The sequence below is a fragment of the Adelges cooleyi genome, unplaced genomic scaffold, assembly GCF_023614345.1.
Source record: "Adelges cooleyi isolate 19-005CV unplaced genomic scaffold, UGA_ACOO_1.1 ACOO_flye_CR_arks_rails_tigmint_CR_PRNA_580, whole genome shotgun sequence".
Classification (NCBI taxonomy): domain Eukaryota; kingdom Metazoa; phylum Arthropoda; class Insecta; order Hemiptera; family Adelgidae; genus Adelges; species Adelges cooleyi.
In genome coordinates this window covers 99,158-114,914 of record NW_026096275.1, presented here as the reverse complement: position 1 = coordinate 114,914, position 15,757 = coordinate 99,158, and the positions used below count along the sequence as shown (strand labels likewise).

The 15,757-nt window shown below is 29.6% G+C and overlaps 3 protein-coding genes across 6 annotated transcripts in view; 1 reads left to right on the top strand and 2 right to left on the bottom strand.

The window, feature by feature from the left end:
* Nucleotides 1–15,757, bottom strand: part of LOC126843986 (uncharacterized) — a 79,503-nt gene that overhangs the window by 50,125 nt on the left and 13,621 nt on the right. The window lies entirely within an intron of this gene.
* On the bottom strand, nucleotides 1,956–6,063 carry LOC126843970 (uncharacterized). Its single transcript, XM_050581780.1, has 8 exons — nucleotides 5,931–6,063; nucleotides 5,017–5,093; nucleotides 4,713–4,938; nucleotides 4,585–4,640; nucleotides 4,234–4,396; nucleotides 3,739–3,809; nucleotides 2,801–2,969; nucleotides 1,956–2,049 (listed from the first exon to the last, which is right to left on the bottom strand). Exons 1-8 carry the CDS (start codon nucleotides 6,061–6,063, stop codon nucleotides 1,970–1,972), a joined length of 975 nt encoding a protein of 324 aa, XP_050437737.1. The 3' UTR covers nucleotides 1,956–1,969.
* On the top strand, nucleotides 11,376–15,175 carry LOC126843980 (zinc finger protein OZF-like). Of its 4 annotated transcripts, none has more exons than XM_050581803.1 (7): nucleotides 11,379–11,570; nucleotides 11,662–11,749; nucleotides 12,278–12,400; nucleotides 12,779–12,997; nucleotides 13,177–13,410; nucleotides 13,938–13,997; nucleotides 14,090–14,201. In XM_050581803.1, the coding sequence occupies exons 1-6, from the start codon at nucleotides 11,549–11,551 to the stop codon at nucleotides 13,975–13,977; spliced, it is 726 nt and encodes a 241-aa protein (XP_050437760.1). In that variant the 5' UTR covers nucleotides 11,379–11,548; the 3' UTR covers nucleotides 13,978–13,997; nucleotides 14,090–14,201. The 4 variants fall into 4 exon arrangements, with proteins under 4 accessions (XP_050437757.1, XP_050437760.1, XP_050437759.1 ...); XM_050581802.1 differs by having other exon boundaries at nucleotides 13,938–14,022; nucleotides 14,090–14,194; XM_050581800.1 differs by lacking the exon at nucleotides 13,938–13,997 and having other exon boundaries at nucleotides 11,376–11,570; nucleotides 14,090–15,174.

Here is a 15,757-nt window from a genome sequence, read left to right as displayed (position 1 = left end):
GTTGACCTAACCTAACCTAACCTCGGGTAATTTTCAAAATGTGTCTTTCGTACGCTAAAGTCGATGGTGTTTTTAGATTTTTCTGCATTACATGATTATAACATCTTGTAAAATAGTTTTATTTTAACTATAGCGTAAAAATTGTGTGTGACCACTGATCTAAAATCGCCATTGGCTTTATCTTAAAAAAAAAAAAAATACTTGTTAGCTACACTGGATTTGTTCCAAAATGTTTTGTGTTGTACATTTTTCTTTACTCTACTTTGTTGGTTTTTTATTTGTTATAATTAATGTAATATCTTAAGTTCTATTCATTTGATACGTCATAGTAACGACCCCGTTCACGCTAAACACATTAGTGCCCCGTCCTCATTTTGTTTGTTAAAAATTTATATTTTATTGAATATGATAATAGCAGTTATTGTAATTTTGACAGCTTGTATCAGAAATTCATATTAAAATAATTCCTATAATACTACTTTTATCAATTATTAAATTTTGAATATTGATTCAGACCAAAAAGTATCGAAAACATATAATTTACAAGTGTTTAAAGTTAAACATTTTAACGCGCTAACAATTTTCGAACAATTGTCATAATAATCTGTATTTTTATTTTATTTTCTTAAGAAACTACCGATTTTCTATGCAACCCTTAATGATTTGAATTGAGAAGGTATTGTTTTTACAATAATGTATTGTAAATATTATTCGTTTTATCATTTGTGCGTGTAGCCCAAAAACCGTACTTGTAAGTTGTATGGTACTTAATCAGGCTAAAAATGTAAAAATCACCTCTTCCCCTTAAAAACTGAGGTGAACCCCTTTAACGACTGTACATGTTTTTTAACTAAAAATTACGGTGCTTGAAAGCTTTTTTTTTTAAATGATCGAATTAGTGCCAAATTTGTATGGAATATTCTTTAAACATAGTACTTACTATTGATAATATTACTGTTTTTTTTATATGCTTTTCTTTAACTCGCCAACACGTTTGTACGGGTGTATTTCAAATCTTGCAAAATTAATTTAACCCATTTCCCGATGTTGTAGAGTGTTGAAACTTGGCACAGACACTCATCTCGGATGACAATACAATATCCTGAAATCATATTGAGACTCGGACATTCTGGTCGCCGTACACAGGGGAATATGTGGGGTCATTTCACTGAAATTTCATGTTTTTTCAAATCCGCCAAAATGAATTTAGTAATATATTCACAATTATTAAGTATAAAGGTACTTGATAGGACTAAAAAGTAAAAAATAAAACTTATAAAGACATGCTTCTCTAAAATATAGTAAAAAGTGAACTAAAAAGTAAAAAATAATTTTACCACAAGAACAATTTAACAATCAATTGTAGCCCTTTTAAAAAATTTTAATTACTTAGAAAACAACTGAAAATCAACTACAATTTTGAATAATGTTGAACATCTTTAAGTATTTTTCACTCAAGAGCGTGGCCTTATTCAACCAATTCTGCATTCATCGAATTAAATAATTTTGAAATGTATGTGTCACACACTAAAATTTAACTAAACTTAAAATAACAAAAAAAAAATACAATATAAAACATTATCTGAAATTTATCTGATAAATTTATTAGGGACTTTGTTGAATAGAGCCCACGCTTTTCTTTTTAGTCAACAACTAAAGACTTATAGCTTGTTTTTTTTGGGCTGTTCAGGAAATATATGACTTCCAAAACATAGGATAGGTAATTATATAATGATTTCTAAATAAAAATATCATTTTAACGGTATTGCATTAAAAGTTAATAATTTTAGAAATTCACAAAAACAAACGTATTAAAATAATATCTTATAGAATATGAAAATCATGTATACTAAAGGATAATAAAATATGTGTAAATTATACTCTAAAAGAATCGTAAAACATAAAAATGATAAAGATCTAAAATACGTATGTAAAACGTTTAAAATAATAATTAATTCACTTAAAACACTTAGTCCTTTATAGCGTTTTTTCGGTCACGCTCCACGAATACCGCCATGAAGAACTCCGTAATGTACAAATGTTCGTCGTCTAAAAAGTACAATATTTTAAGTTAAGGAATTTATTTTATTTTGTCTCTAGATCTACTTCAGCAGACTTGAACACACTATAATTACATATTAACTATTGTTGAATTAAAAGCAATATTTTTCTGACAACACTCTTTACAATTGTAAAACTACTTCATCCCCCTCGCGTTGAAATCATGAAGATGTTTAAATAAAAAAGTTACAGTCTACCGAAAACCTAATGGCTAAAATTAAAAAACATGGACCATGCTTTAGCTTGGTGGCTCCTAAATATGGATTATTTTTTATCTATAATCTCCTTGAGATTAATTACATTATGTTCTGGCCAAAACGTTTACATTACGACGACGACGACTCGTTTTATTATACGTTTAAAGTAGGCTCGCTACTTTCGTGACGCTATTTCGTGTCGTTATTTTGTATCGTGTTCGAGCTGAGAGGCCTAAAGCTAAAGCATTTTTTCTTTCCATCTTAAAATCTTTACTATAATATTTGTATTTATATAATTTATGAAAAAATCTTCAATTTAATAAAGTTTGTTTTATGTAGATATTATCATGGCGGTTTCTCGAGATTTATTTTACTAATTATAACTGTTAAAATCTACTTGCATATCGTATGTATCTACATGTATGTCGTATATATCTACATGTATATCGTATATAGATCCTACTCTATGCTCGTCCTCACTCTTAATGATAGGTATTAATAACTTAAGCAGATTTCGTTTACGCTAAAATTTCCAATATTACCTTCAGTATCTAATTCTTTGAAGGTAGTGTCAACGTCTTCGATCTGGTATCGAGGTTCTTGAATTTTCTTAAGTTCTTCCTTACTGAGTAAACCGTTTTTGTCGACGTCATAATTAGAGAAATGCAATAAAAGATCTCTAACTGAATCGGTAGAATATACGGGTCCATTCTGAGAAATCAACAAAGTATCTCTTTAGATTATATAGTGCACAAGAGGACGGTACCTATCGTCATTTGTATTGTGCGAATAAAATATACTCTATGGGACATGGGCTGTGATTGTATTGAGTTCACTGAATTTCCATTGTAAAATAGAAGAACATATTCAATTTATGGCAATATTTTGGTAGATCCGATAATTTTTTTTTGTTGTTTATTTTAATAAAATATTATAAAAATGGTTGGACTACCTCCCTACCAAGCTAATTATTTAAACTTTTGAAACTTTAATGGTAACACATACATTATCATTATCTTATTAAATTAAGAGTATTTTGGATAACTTTTTTTGAAGTTATTGAAGTTTCAAGTATAGGGTTGGAGGAAAGGTGGATTGTAGTGTTATTTCTTACCTAACTAACGGTATTTCCCATCCTGTCCTAATTTATAAGCGCCTCTAACATTAAAAATAGTTTTTAAATAGTTTTTTAAAACAAAAAAAAATGTCTTATAAACTTTATGAATTATTGAGTGGTTCGCGGTAAAATGATTACTCTTTAATAATGAATAAAAATGTAGTTTTTCTATAGTAATTACTGTAATAGTCGGACAATCAAAAAACTATAACCAATAAACAACCCTTATTGCTCGATTAATGAGTGTACACAAATCAAGCTCTTAAGAAAAATGTCCTATACTTTACTTTTTTAATAAATGGGTGTGTGCATCTCATTAAATTATAACTTAAAAGATAATCGTAATAAAATTATTCATATTACTTCTTCGCTGGCCCCTTTGTTGTATTCTGCTAAAACAAGCAACAGTTCTTGCAACTGAAAAGGAGTCTTTCCTATAATCAAAATGTTAAACACATTTGTTATTTTATTAAAATAATACATATATTAATACAATCAGTCGGGAATCACTTTTTTAAATTAAAAAAAAAATTTTAATGTAATTTCAATTATTCTATTAATAATAAATAAAACATTATTTAAAACTCTATAAATAAAACGTAATTTGTTTATTATTTATAGATGTCAAAATATCTCAATTAATTTAAAAATAAATAAATCGCATGTAAAGAATAATATTGCTAACAAATAATTCGAAACAATCAACTAGTGTTGATAAATTTGTTCATAAAAAATTCAAATAAGAAAATTAGTAAATCATAATATTTTCTTATTGCTTCGCATATATAAAAAGTTGTTTTGCCAACTCTGCATAGATCTATAATAATAAACGAGATGATATCAAAAATATATTCTTACGTCTGGAATCAAAAACCAAAACGTCTTCGTGTTCTTCTTGAACTAAAGATAACTTCTTGATAAACTTGCTTATTGCAACAGGGTCAATTTGATCGCCATTTATTTTGTTATTCTTATGAAAATGGATTAGTTCCTGAACGTGATGTTTGTTCAATCCTCTGCCCTAGTAGTAGTGAAGTACAAGTATTAAAATCATGTAAATATTAAGTATACGGATAAAGTTAAAAATTTTTTTTTTCTTATGCTATGATGCGCCAAATTTACAAAATACATTTTTCTTAGGCATGTTTAAACGCTAAAGCATAGTTATATGAGTATTTTGTCAAGCCTTTAACGAAACCCTATCCTTACTTTTGGTTTTACTTTCAAAAAGGCCATTAAGAAATACGGGGCGGACATTGTTTCACCTATAAAAATGAATTCAAATTATCAACCTAAGAAAAATAATTAAAAGCTTCGTTAACTCAATAATACAGTACTCGTTGTAAATATCAACGAGTCTTCAGCTGAATCTTTCATTAAGACTTTAAATATTTTTCTTATTTCGTCTACTAATTGTTTTTTGACGTCTTCTTCAAGAGTTAAAGCTTTAACTACATTTTTTACTTCGTCGTAGTTAAGTAGTCCGCTGTAATCGAACCACGGGTCGAATTTGTTAAACAAGCCCACGTAAATTTGTACTTCGATTGACGATATACTTTGTAGCTATGTAAAAAAAACGTGTATGGAAATAAGAAAATCAGATTAATCTGAATTTGTTCAATATTTTTCTATTGTTATTACCTTCCAGTCATCTAAAGGCTTGTCTTTGCCGGCCATGTATACCAAAAGATCTTTTACTTTTCGATTGTTAGGCCTATCTATAGTTAAAAATAAAATAGAAAAAAATCATTAATCATTTTTAATTGTCAAGACTGGAAAGACGGATATTTTTTTTTACTATTTTTTTTGGACAATTTCATGTCTTAGCTCTGGCACATAACCGAAAAAACTGGCGTTACCAAAATGCGTTACGGACACGGAAATGGGGTTGGGGAGAAAGCTGGGGGTGGGAGAAGGAATGGGGTTGGGTTTGGGAATTAGCTCTGGCACATAACCGAAAAAAGTGTTACCAAAAAAGCCTCACGCTGATATCTGATGAGAGATTAGAGATAGGTGGTAAGAGATAGGAGATAGGATAGTTGTAAGAGATAAGAGATGAGGGATGGGGTTGGGGTTGGTAATGGGTTGATGTTGGGGTTGTGGGAGGGAATGGGGGTGGGGTGGGAATTAGCTCTGGCACATAACCGAAAAAAGTTTTACCAAAAAAGCGTTAAGCTGTTATTTTAAATTATGTGTTGTATTCACAATGATCAAATTATGTATAACTGAAAAATAAATTCAAAATAGTTTAAGGGGCCAAATTCTCTATGAATTGTTTATGGCCAGATATTATGAAAACACTAAAATATTAGCCAGAAACTTGATATGTTTACTACTAGCCACTTAGATACTAGCTTGTTTTGTTCATATACTATTTCATTATCTATAATTCCACCACTAGTCCAAATTTATTCGATACTTCAACGAGACATGAAAATGCTCTTTGGTGGTCGCAAACTCGGCTGAAAATTTTTTTTTTAATATTTAAAGGGGAGAGGGATAACATTGTGATAAAACCGAAAAGGTAAAAATCTGTTTATAAGATACTTAATTACCTTCGTCGTAATCAAAATCAGAATTTTCATTATTTCTACGGGGGCAAAGTTGTGGAGCAATTTTGTCTGCGCAGTTTTTGTATTTTTTAAACAGATCTACAATCTCTTTGACTTGTTCCTTATTGAGTCCCATGCTCTATAAAGTATCATAAGTACAATGATAATATTAAATAGTATTATTATTTAATTTTACCTGTGTCACGGTGACGAAATACAACGCGCAAATGATAACAGCACATTTGAAATGCATAATGGTTGTTTTATTTCAATAACTTTGTTGAGCCAGAAGTAAGTCTTCGATACCAAAGACGGATGAACAGTGAAATTCGATTCGACTCGAGGTGTCTACAGTGCGTATGATAAAAACCCCATAAGTATAGAAATGGAAAATGATGGTAGGTAGTCGTTTTTCGTTTTATTTGGTTTTGCATAATGTATACTCGAAGAATTGATTTCGGCACAACGGTACGGTGAAAAAACAGTGTAAACATTGTGAAAAATACGGCTTATTTGCTTTTTTGAAATCAAACAACAACATATTTTTTTTGGCTCTAGGTACATCGCAAAAACACGATTTAGCGAACAATGTTCGTTAATAAATCTTCGTACGATAAAATTATTCGTATAAACAAAAAAAAAAAAATTTCATACACTATAATATGCAATCAAGTACATTTATTCAAACGGATGAGAAAATCCTTCTGGTATTTGTATAGTCACCAAACTTATCTATACAACTGATGTCCATAGATCTGAGTAGAATATGAAAATGAATATTCTATCCTTAATCCCCGAATGAATAGAAAAATAATAATTTTAATATTGTGATTATTTATCTTTGGTGTTATTTATTTGACCATTTTTATTTTTATTTTTAACAATAAAAAGGCTGAACAGTGGGGTCGGGGCATAGTGAGGACGGAGCACGAAGCCAATCTCTTTTTCATTTATGTTTACCTTCACTTGCAATGTGCCATTATAGTTATTCATCAAGCGCAAATTCAGTTGATATTTAGTCGTAATTTGTTCACCTGCTTTTCAGCGTCCATAATAACTGTGTACTGTACGTCTGTACCTGACCAGTACAACGTTTTTAAAAAACGTATTAGCTTGTTTTTTTTGGGCTGTTCAGGAAATATATGACTTCCAAAACCTAGGATAGGTAATTATATAATGATTTCTAAATAAAAATATCATTTTAACGGTATTGCATTAAAAGTTAAATAATTTTAGAAATTCACAAAAACAAACGTATTAAAATAATATCTTATATTGTCAATATAGATTAATATCATTGTATATTTCTTAAAGGAATAAATAAAAATATTCGTATGTAAAACGTTTAAAATAATAATTAATTCACTTAAAACACTTAGTCCTTTACAGCGTTTTTTCGGTCACGCTCCACGAATACCGCCATGAAGAACTCCGTAATGTACAAATGTTCGTCGTCTAAAAAGTACAATATTTTAAGTTAAGGAATTTATTTTATTTTGTCTCTAGATCTACTTCAGCAGACTAGAACACACTATAATTACGTATTAACTATTGTTAAATTATAAGCAATATTTTTCTGACAACACTTTTTACAATTGTAAAACTACTTCATCCCCCTCGCGTTGAAATCATGAAGATGTTTAAATAAAAAAGCTACAGTCTATTGAAACCCTAATGGCTAAAATTAAAAAACATGGACCATGCTTTAGCTTGGTGGCTCCTAAATATGGATTATTTTTTATCTATAATTTCCTTGAGATTAATTATGTTATGTTCTGGCCAAAACGTTTACATTACGACGACGACGACTCGTTTTATTATACGTTTAAAGTAGGCTCGCTATTTTCGTGACGCTATTTCGTGTCGTTATTTTGTATCGTGTTCGAGCTGAGAGGCCTAAAGCTAAAGCATTTTTTCTTTCTATTTTCTCTTTATTTTTTCTATTCTTTCTTATTCTTAAAACTACAAATAAAGAAAAAAGATTAATTAATCCCACTATTTTTCAAAACAAATATGCTTTGCTCTAAAGTTAATTTAATATAATACAAGTCAGCGCTTAATTATCAAAATGTAATCTATAATACGTGATAATTACGAAGCGATTTAAATTTATATATATATTTTTTATTAATTGAATACAGGGTGATCATATTACCGTGAACTATTGTATATTTACACTATTTACATTAGGTTACTCCCACTTGGATGTCATCCAAGTAATATAATACCCCACTCAAGCTTCAATAATTTTCTATTGTATATTGTTTTTATACAATGTGATATAAATTTTTCACCATTTTGTAATGGATTTTTCCTTTGAGAATATCTGTCGATAGCCCTACTTAAGTTTAGGCTACTATTTGTTTTACGGACTTTTAAAAGTAACACTTAGATGTGCACAAAATAAAAAAAAATTGTAATTCGAACATCGACAATTTTATATACTGTTTTTGTCGCTCGATCGATGTATTTTTGTGCTTAAAATGTATAAACATTAAGGGATGGCAAAAAAAAAAAAAAATGACTAAAACATTCTCATGTGCCGAAATTGTATACTTTTCAAAAATATTATAACCTTAGCATTTTTAGTAAAAAAAGTCACCAACAAAATTACACACGGTAAACCCCGAAATTTCAACAACCCTCCTTCCTCCTGGGAAAAAGGCTGAATGTTTTTAAAACTTGTTTGGTGCAATTTAAAGATTTAACAACTAACAAGTCAAATAAATTCCAAATTTTTGTGGAATTTAAACAGTTTCCAATAGAAAAGATAGTATTTTTTTCTATATTTCACTTTTCGAAGCAAAGCTTTAGGGATTTAGGTCGGGAAAATTAGACCGAAGGTATATTATCTAGAATGGAACTATAACATATTGTACAATTTTGCCAAAAAAAAAACTGTGATCAAACTTATTTTATATTAAAGAAAACCCCCCCCCCCCAAATAAGGGGAAAATTACACTTTTACTGTAGTCAATTTCCAGGTCGCTATGTGTGAGTGAGTAAATAGACAGTGAAAATGTTTCATTATATTGTTAACAACGATAGATGGGTTATTATAACAATACATTTATACAGAGAGAACCTATTTTATTTTTGTGACCAATTTATAAAGATAACATAATGTTTAAACTCTGCTTTATTTTTTACTTTTGTTCAACTCCTTGCGGAAGCAAGCTCTTTAATGTGTAAAACCTCAAGTGTAATTGTCATTTAAATGTATTGTTGTATGTTAAGTATGTAATCGGTGAATGTACAACTAACAAACTGTGAGCATTCACTTGTTTTTCGTTGATAAATGAACCATTTCATTCTATAGTCACTCTTACATTATAGATTCCATTATAGAAGAGTGGTTTTATCTAACGACTAAAAATTGTTTAATTGAAATTTTTTATTAAATAGTCAATGTCAACTGGTTTCACCAGAGATAACAAAAAGTGAATACATTTAAAACAAAAATGTAACAAATGTAACCCAAATCATATTCACCCTTAAACTAAAAATTCATTTTTAAGCACATAATTGACATTAGGTACAATGCTCTTATCGATATTTGTTTTTTTTATCTGCGATCACTGGATTGCTCTTTGAGGCCCAAATTTGGGTTTCCAAACCATAATATGTGAGGTTTTATTTTATGCTCTGAATTTTCGTTGTACGTTATAAATGCGTAAACAACACACGAATAGTAATATATTTTTTTGCGTTTAATTTACCTTAAATTCGTGTCGGTATGAAAAAAACATATGAGTCATAATAATATACATAAAAATGCGTTGTATACCTTTGGGTAGAATTTACAGAAATGAGAAAATTGTAAATATATTTATAATATATTATTATTTATAATATAATATTAAAAAAACTATAAACTATTATGAATACATATATTTTTTGTATTGTATTGTATTTTATTTTTATCCGTGTTCCTACAATTGGTCTTAGAACACTTAAAATTGTCTACATCCGGTCATAAATAATATAACTATAATTATTTTTACATTCAAAATTTAAAACATTTATCATTACTTTTCTAAATAATTGTATATTCACCTTCTTAAGCGGGAAAACGTATTGAAAACACGTTTTAAGTTGTATTATTTATTTAAAATAAGAAGAATACTTGTTTTGATTTATTGTTTTGTATGCTTGTTCAAACAGTCACAGTCATACACCAATGTCTTAAATAAGAAAATATTCGAAAACAAAAACCACATATTTTATCATCGACCTAGTTAAATTATTTGAAGTCTCTAACGTTTAAAACGATTTTGATAATTATTTTATTTTGGGTCCAATAATATTTTTTTTTGAGTAATTGAAATTGTAGGGCAATTGTCAGTATTCCGAATTTAGTTTTATAAATGTATAGAAAAAAAATATATTTTAAGACTAACAGAATACCTACATTCCATCTCTTATGGAATATTTTAAAATTAATATGAATATTTGGATAATAATGTGGATAATTTTTTATTATAAATAAATCCTTTCGCCGACTAGCATATAATTTATAACATCTTAGATCAATACTAACATTTTTCATCTGGAATTTCAATGAAATTTATTCTTTACACTTGCAATTCTTTTGTTTTAATATTTCTCGCTGACTCCTTCACAAACATTAGCTTAAATGAGTCAGTAGATTGATGGAGAAAGGAATTTTGAAAAAAAAACAAGCAAACAGAAATAAACGAACTATCATCAGACATCATGTATTTCGAGTTAAGGCCTTAAGTCTTAACAATATCACATATAAAAAAAAATGGTATAATTAATTGTTATGCATTACAAAATTCATTATATAATATGTTTTTAAATAATTACTAAGGCCTAACCTAATTAAATTTGTTTTGTGTTATACATATACTAAGAATTGTACAGATACCTAATTGTTATTGCCTATTTTTCAATTTTTAATTAAGGTTTTTATAAAAAAAAATTATTTTCCCAAGTTTTATACATAAAAAATAAATCGGTTACCTGAAATATAGATACTATTTTTTACGTTAAGATAAAAAATAATAGAGATTGTTATAAAGCTAAAAAGTCTTATTCCTCCTTAATCAACAAAACAATGTTGGAAAATGTGGACATGAATAAATAATGAATTAAAAAAATACTAACAGTCAGTTTTTACAGTATTTCGTTTTACCAGTTGGAATAAATTGTTACTTGGAAAAACAGGTACTTACCAATGTCATTTTTTTTCTACAGGCATAACCGTTGTAGGAATTAATGTCATGGGGTAAAAATGGTAATTGTTTCGAGTACACTTTTTTCAAAATATGTAAACATTTCTTTCTGACAGTTTATCATACATCCACTTTTTCCAATCGCCATTTTTCCTACTGGAAAAAGTGGATATTGGTAAAAGTTGTAGCAATCCGTTTTCAGGTGTATTTCTTATCAGCTGTGATAACTGATGAGTGATAAGTGATTATTTTTCGTTGCTGACGTTTTAACTTTTAGAAGTAAAAGTAATGCTTAATAGTATTATTATTAATTTAACATTATAATATTATATTATTACTTTAACAGTTAACATGCTCGTCTATCTGTATTTCCATTCGATATTATTTAATATATTATAATAATAATTATAATAGGTACCGACCATGTCAATAATTCCGGATCGAGGTAAAAGTTAAAATTGTTTTCTACATTATACCATCTCAAAACACAGCTCTAATAAGTAATAACGATGATTATTATTTTACTTTATGTCTAGTTCCGAGCAGTAAATCGAAAAATAGTGTGAACGAACATCGAGCAAATGAAAGTGCAAATGATCGATCCTCTCAATTGAGTTTTTCAAGGTAAATAAAAGCAAAACTAAATCTGAAGCTTTTCACACCATCAACCACTGGTATTATGTAATACAATTTGTGTTGACACAGTGATATGTGTAGAACAGGTTTTTGCGTTTTCTTTATTTTCCAATTGTATCCAATGGAGATTTTTGACAAATCGTCTTCTATGGTCCTAAAGTAACGAAACAATCTCCTTGCCGATTACCAGGTAAAAACGTCAATCCAATCCGACTAATTTTCACACATTGCTTTCTTCCTACTAAAAACCACCTAATAAAAGGGTGATCCATTGCTAATCGACCTAACCTTAGATATTCAAATAATATAATGTTCTACCGTATCAAATGGCTTACACAAACCAGTATAGACTGCAACAACCTTACCATCAATCTAATACCCAAACATAATACCCATCGTTGTTAAGCGGAACCGAAAAACTTTTTTCTTTATGTTGAAATATAATCAGAATATAATAATACACCATAGATTTATTTCTCAATTTTTTTAATTAAATTATATTTCCTTTTTTTTTAGTGTTGATGAAGTGAAAAACAAGTTGATAGTTAAAAATGAAATAGTTGTGACGGACGATGGTTGCTACAAGCCAGCGCTGAAAATTGAAGAGGAAAACGATCCGCTGAACGCAAAACTTACAGAGTAAAATATTTAAAATTACTACATTTTTATATTTCAGTTGATGGTCTGTGTAAACTATGTTAACATTCCATGTGGACTATTCATTGTGAATTGTCCCAGACACCAAATTATATTACAAATTAAGTTAATTTCCTTTTGATTACAAGCAAGCGTTTTCTCGAAGGCAAAATAGACTACCAAAATATTTGGTTTTTTAAAAAAACCTAAAACAAAAATTAACACATTGTGTTCAAATCAAGGCAATTTATTATGATGCTGTGTATGCAGCCAGGTCGATAACTGAAATGTTATTACATTTTTTACACAATTATATTTTGTTTATCAATATGTTGTATTTGGCTATCGGTTTTGGTAATAAATATAGATATATATTTTTAGTATTAATGAAACGTGGAAGGAGATGGAACTTAAATACGAAACAAATGAAACCGATGATTGTAACTACGAGACAAAGGTAAAGCTCGAAAGAGAAGACACACAATTTTGCGACAACTTTGAGGAAGATATAAAGCCCAACTATTTTATTGAATCGTACTATAACAATCGTTCGACAGCACAGAATGAACCTCAAAACAGAATCGATGAGCATACATACAGGTAAAATTATAATATTAATTAAGTTTCTTTTTATATTTAAAATCATTTATGCTTATGTGGTTAAGACAGATAGGAAGGCGTTCCCCGAATGTTTATTATTTAAAATTTACAGTAAATTGTGTTTTTTTTTATTAGGTTTATTCTATATCATAGTCTCAACTTGTATACATTGTTTTTAGTGTTAGCGAGGTAGACATTTTGAATGGATGCAAGTTTGAATCTGTGGTAGAAGTTGACAGAAATTTGCCTTTGCTACCGGAATGGACCGGCCAATTACAGTCATTGGCTTGCAACACGTGTCAAAAGTCATTCTCTTCCAAAAGGCGAATTGTTCATCACATACAAGAAGCACATAATTTAAACTCAACAGTCCGAAATGGTCCTCGAAAAAAAATTGTCAAAAACCACAACGGGTGAGGATAATTTCAATCATTGCGTTCACCTAACGCTATGTTTCTCGTTTAGATAAAATCAAGTTGTCATTTTATAGTTTTTAATTATCTTAGAACTGTTGCACGATTTATAATGGGTTACTGAACTGAAGAGTGCATATAATATGTTTCATAAAGTAATAGCTTCAAGGTATTTAAATAATTGTTAGAAACTTTGATAAAAATACCTAATCAATTTATCCGATAATATTAAAATAATATTTAAAAAAATAAATACAGATTGATATTTAATAGTATATTTAATACCTATATATCGCTACACAGAGTTTGCAATTCCATTTAGATTTTCTATGTCAATGTAATCATTTTATCTCATTTATCTTTAATGGCGACAGACTGACAACCCGTTCTGGACAGCGAAACCATCGCTTAAAAACAATAATCTCATTTACTGATTGATATTTTAAAAATGTATAAATTCACCGTTAAAGTTTTTTTTTTTTTTTTTAATCATTTTTACCATTAAACTTTTTTTTTTTTTACAATAGAAAACAAATCGAACAAGGCATGCCTTTGAAAATTGTATAATATAGCAATCAATCATGTCGGTAAAAGCGTTTTGACATTTTCTAAGTAACTAATAGAATTTTGAGATTTTAAATTGCCGTGTGGATAATTATTATTGTGCGACTTGTTTTAGTGAAATGGCGGCGACGGGCATCGTGATCAGTATCAAAAAGGAATCAAACGGCTGGTGCGTAAACACTAAAAAAGAAAGCGGACTGCACGAATGCGACGTTTGCGTGAAAACGTTTTCATGTAAAGCCGAACTGGTAATACACGAACGGGTACATACGGAAGGAAAACCTTATAGATGTAATGTGTGCAAGAAAACGTACAGTTGCAGCGGTGCGCTCAAGGCACACAAGTTTCTGCACACCGGTGAGAAACCATTCGAGTGTGTAGTCTGCGAAAAAAGGTTTAACAGAAAAGATCACCTGGCGGCACACGAGCGCTCTCACACTGGCGAGAAACCGTTCAAATGCTATTCATGCGAAAAAACGTTCACACTGAAAGCAACCCTCAAGAAACACGAAATGTATTTGTGTGAAGCGCAACCCGTCCGTACGGGTGAGAAACAGTATTGGTGTCGCGTGTGCAAGAGAATGTTTAGCTGCAGCGCTTCGCTCAAGGAACACAAAGCCGTACATGCCAGCCAGAGGCCATATAAGTGCAGCTTATGCCCACATTCGTGTATCACAAAATGCGATTTGAGAAACCACGAGCGCGTGCACACCGGCGAGAAACCATTCGAGTGCGTGGTCTGCGGAAAGTGTTTTAGCCGAAACGGCAACCTCATAGCACACGAGCGCTTGCATGCCGGTGAGAAACCGTTCAAATGTTACGTGTGCGGACAACTGTTCGCCAAGAAAGAAACCCTCAAGAGACACGAGCGCGTGCATACCGGCGAGAGACCGTACAAATGTCGTAAGTGTAGACAAACGTTTACTCGGAAATATATTCTCGAGTCGCATCAAGCCGAAGCGCACGATTAGAATAATATTGTTTTACACCTCACATGTTATTGCTTGGTAAATTTCTAAGACGTTCTAAAATAATTTGTCGTTACCGTATTTGTTGTTTCCTTCTTAAAACTTTAATTTGATGCGTATATATTTTTATCAGTTTTATTTCATGTATCTTTATTATTACTGTTGTTTTCTAAACGGATAAATTTCCATTTTATTTTTTTACCCATTAAAAAAAACCTATAAATGTAAAAATTTATCCGTTCAGTGAACAACGGTAATAATAAGAATAAATGAAATACACTAATAAAACTGTATTCATTCAGCTATTATATTTAAATGATATTATAATAAGCGTTAAATGGATGATATTGAATATAGTAATAACAGTTTTGCATAAATGCAGTTTATTTTTCTAGTGTTTTTTTTTTTTTATTAGAAATATGTTATGTTATGTAGTTTATAACGAAAAAGCCGGATTGACAGATTTACCTTTAATATAATATTCATAAAAAACTACCTAATTTGTTATTCTTTTGTATAATAACTATGTTAAAATTTACCTACCTAATTAGTTAGGTAGGAAACCGGTTCAGTACTACCCTATCACAGTACACGGGCCAGTAAATTTTATTCAAATTTATCAAACTAAATTTTAATGGTTTGTTAATAACAATATTTTTCACTTAACAACATTAACAACAAATGTTGAGGATTTCAGATGTTAATTTGTAAAAATTATACAAACCTCAGCGCAACGATCCATAGACTTATTAAAAACGTTTTTTTATAGTTGACTAAATTGACCAACTATAACTGTACAACTAAGATAAAAATTA

Bases quoted from the DNA above. Each gene is read 5' to 3' on its own strand.
- LOC126843980 (XM_050581800.1), top strand. From the start codon at position 11,549: ATGTCAATAATTCCGGATCGAG. The intron at 11,571-11,661 runs GTAAAAGTTAAA...CTTTATGTCTAG, and splicing joins GTCAATAATTCCGGATCGAG to TTCCGAGCAGTAAATCGAAA. The intron at 11,750-12,277 runs GTAAATAAAAGC...CTTTTTTTTTAG, and splicing joins TCTCAATTGAGTTTTTCAAG to TGTTGATGAAGTGAAAAACA.
- LOC126843970 (XM_050581780.1), bottom strand. From the start codon at position 6,063: ATGGGACTCAATAAGGAACAAGTCAAAGAGATTGTAGATCTGTTTAAA. The intron at 4,939-5,016 runs GTAATAACAATA...TTTTTTACATAG, and splicing joins AGCCTTTAGATGACTGGAAG to CTACAAAGTATATCGTCAAT. The intron at 3,810-4,233 runs GTAAGAATATAT...TTTTGATTATAG, and splicing joins TTTGGTTTTTGATTCCAGAC to GAAAGACTCCTTTTCAGTTG.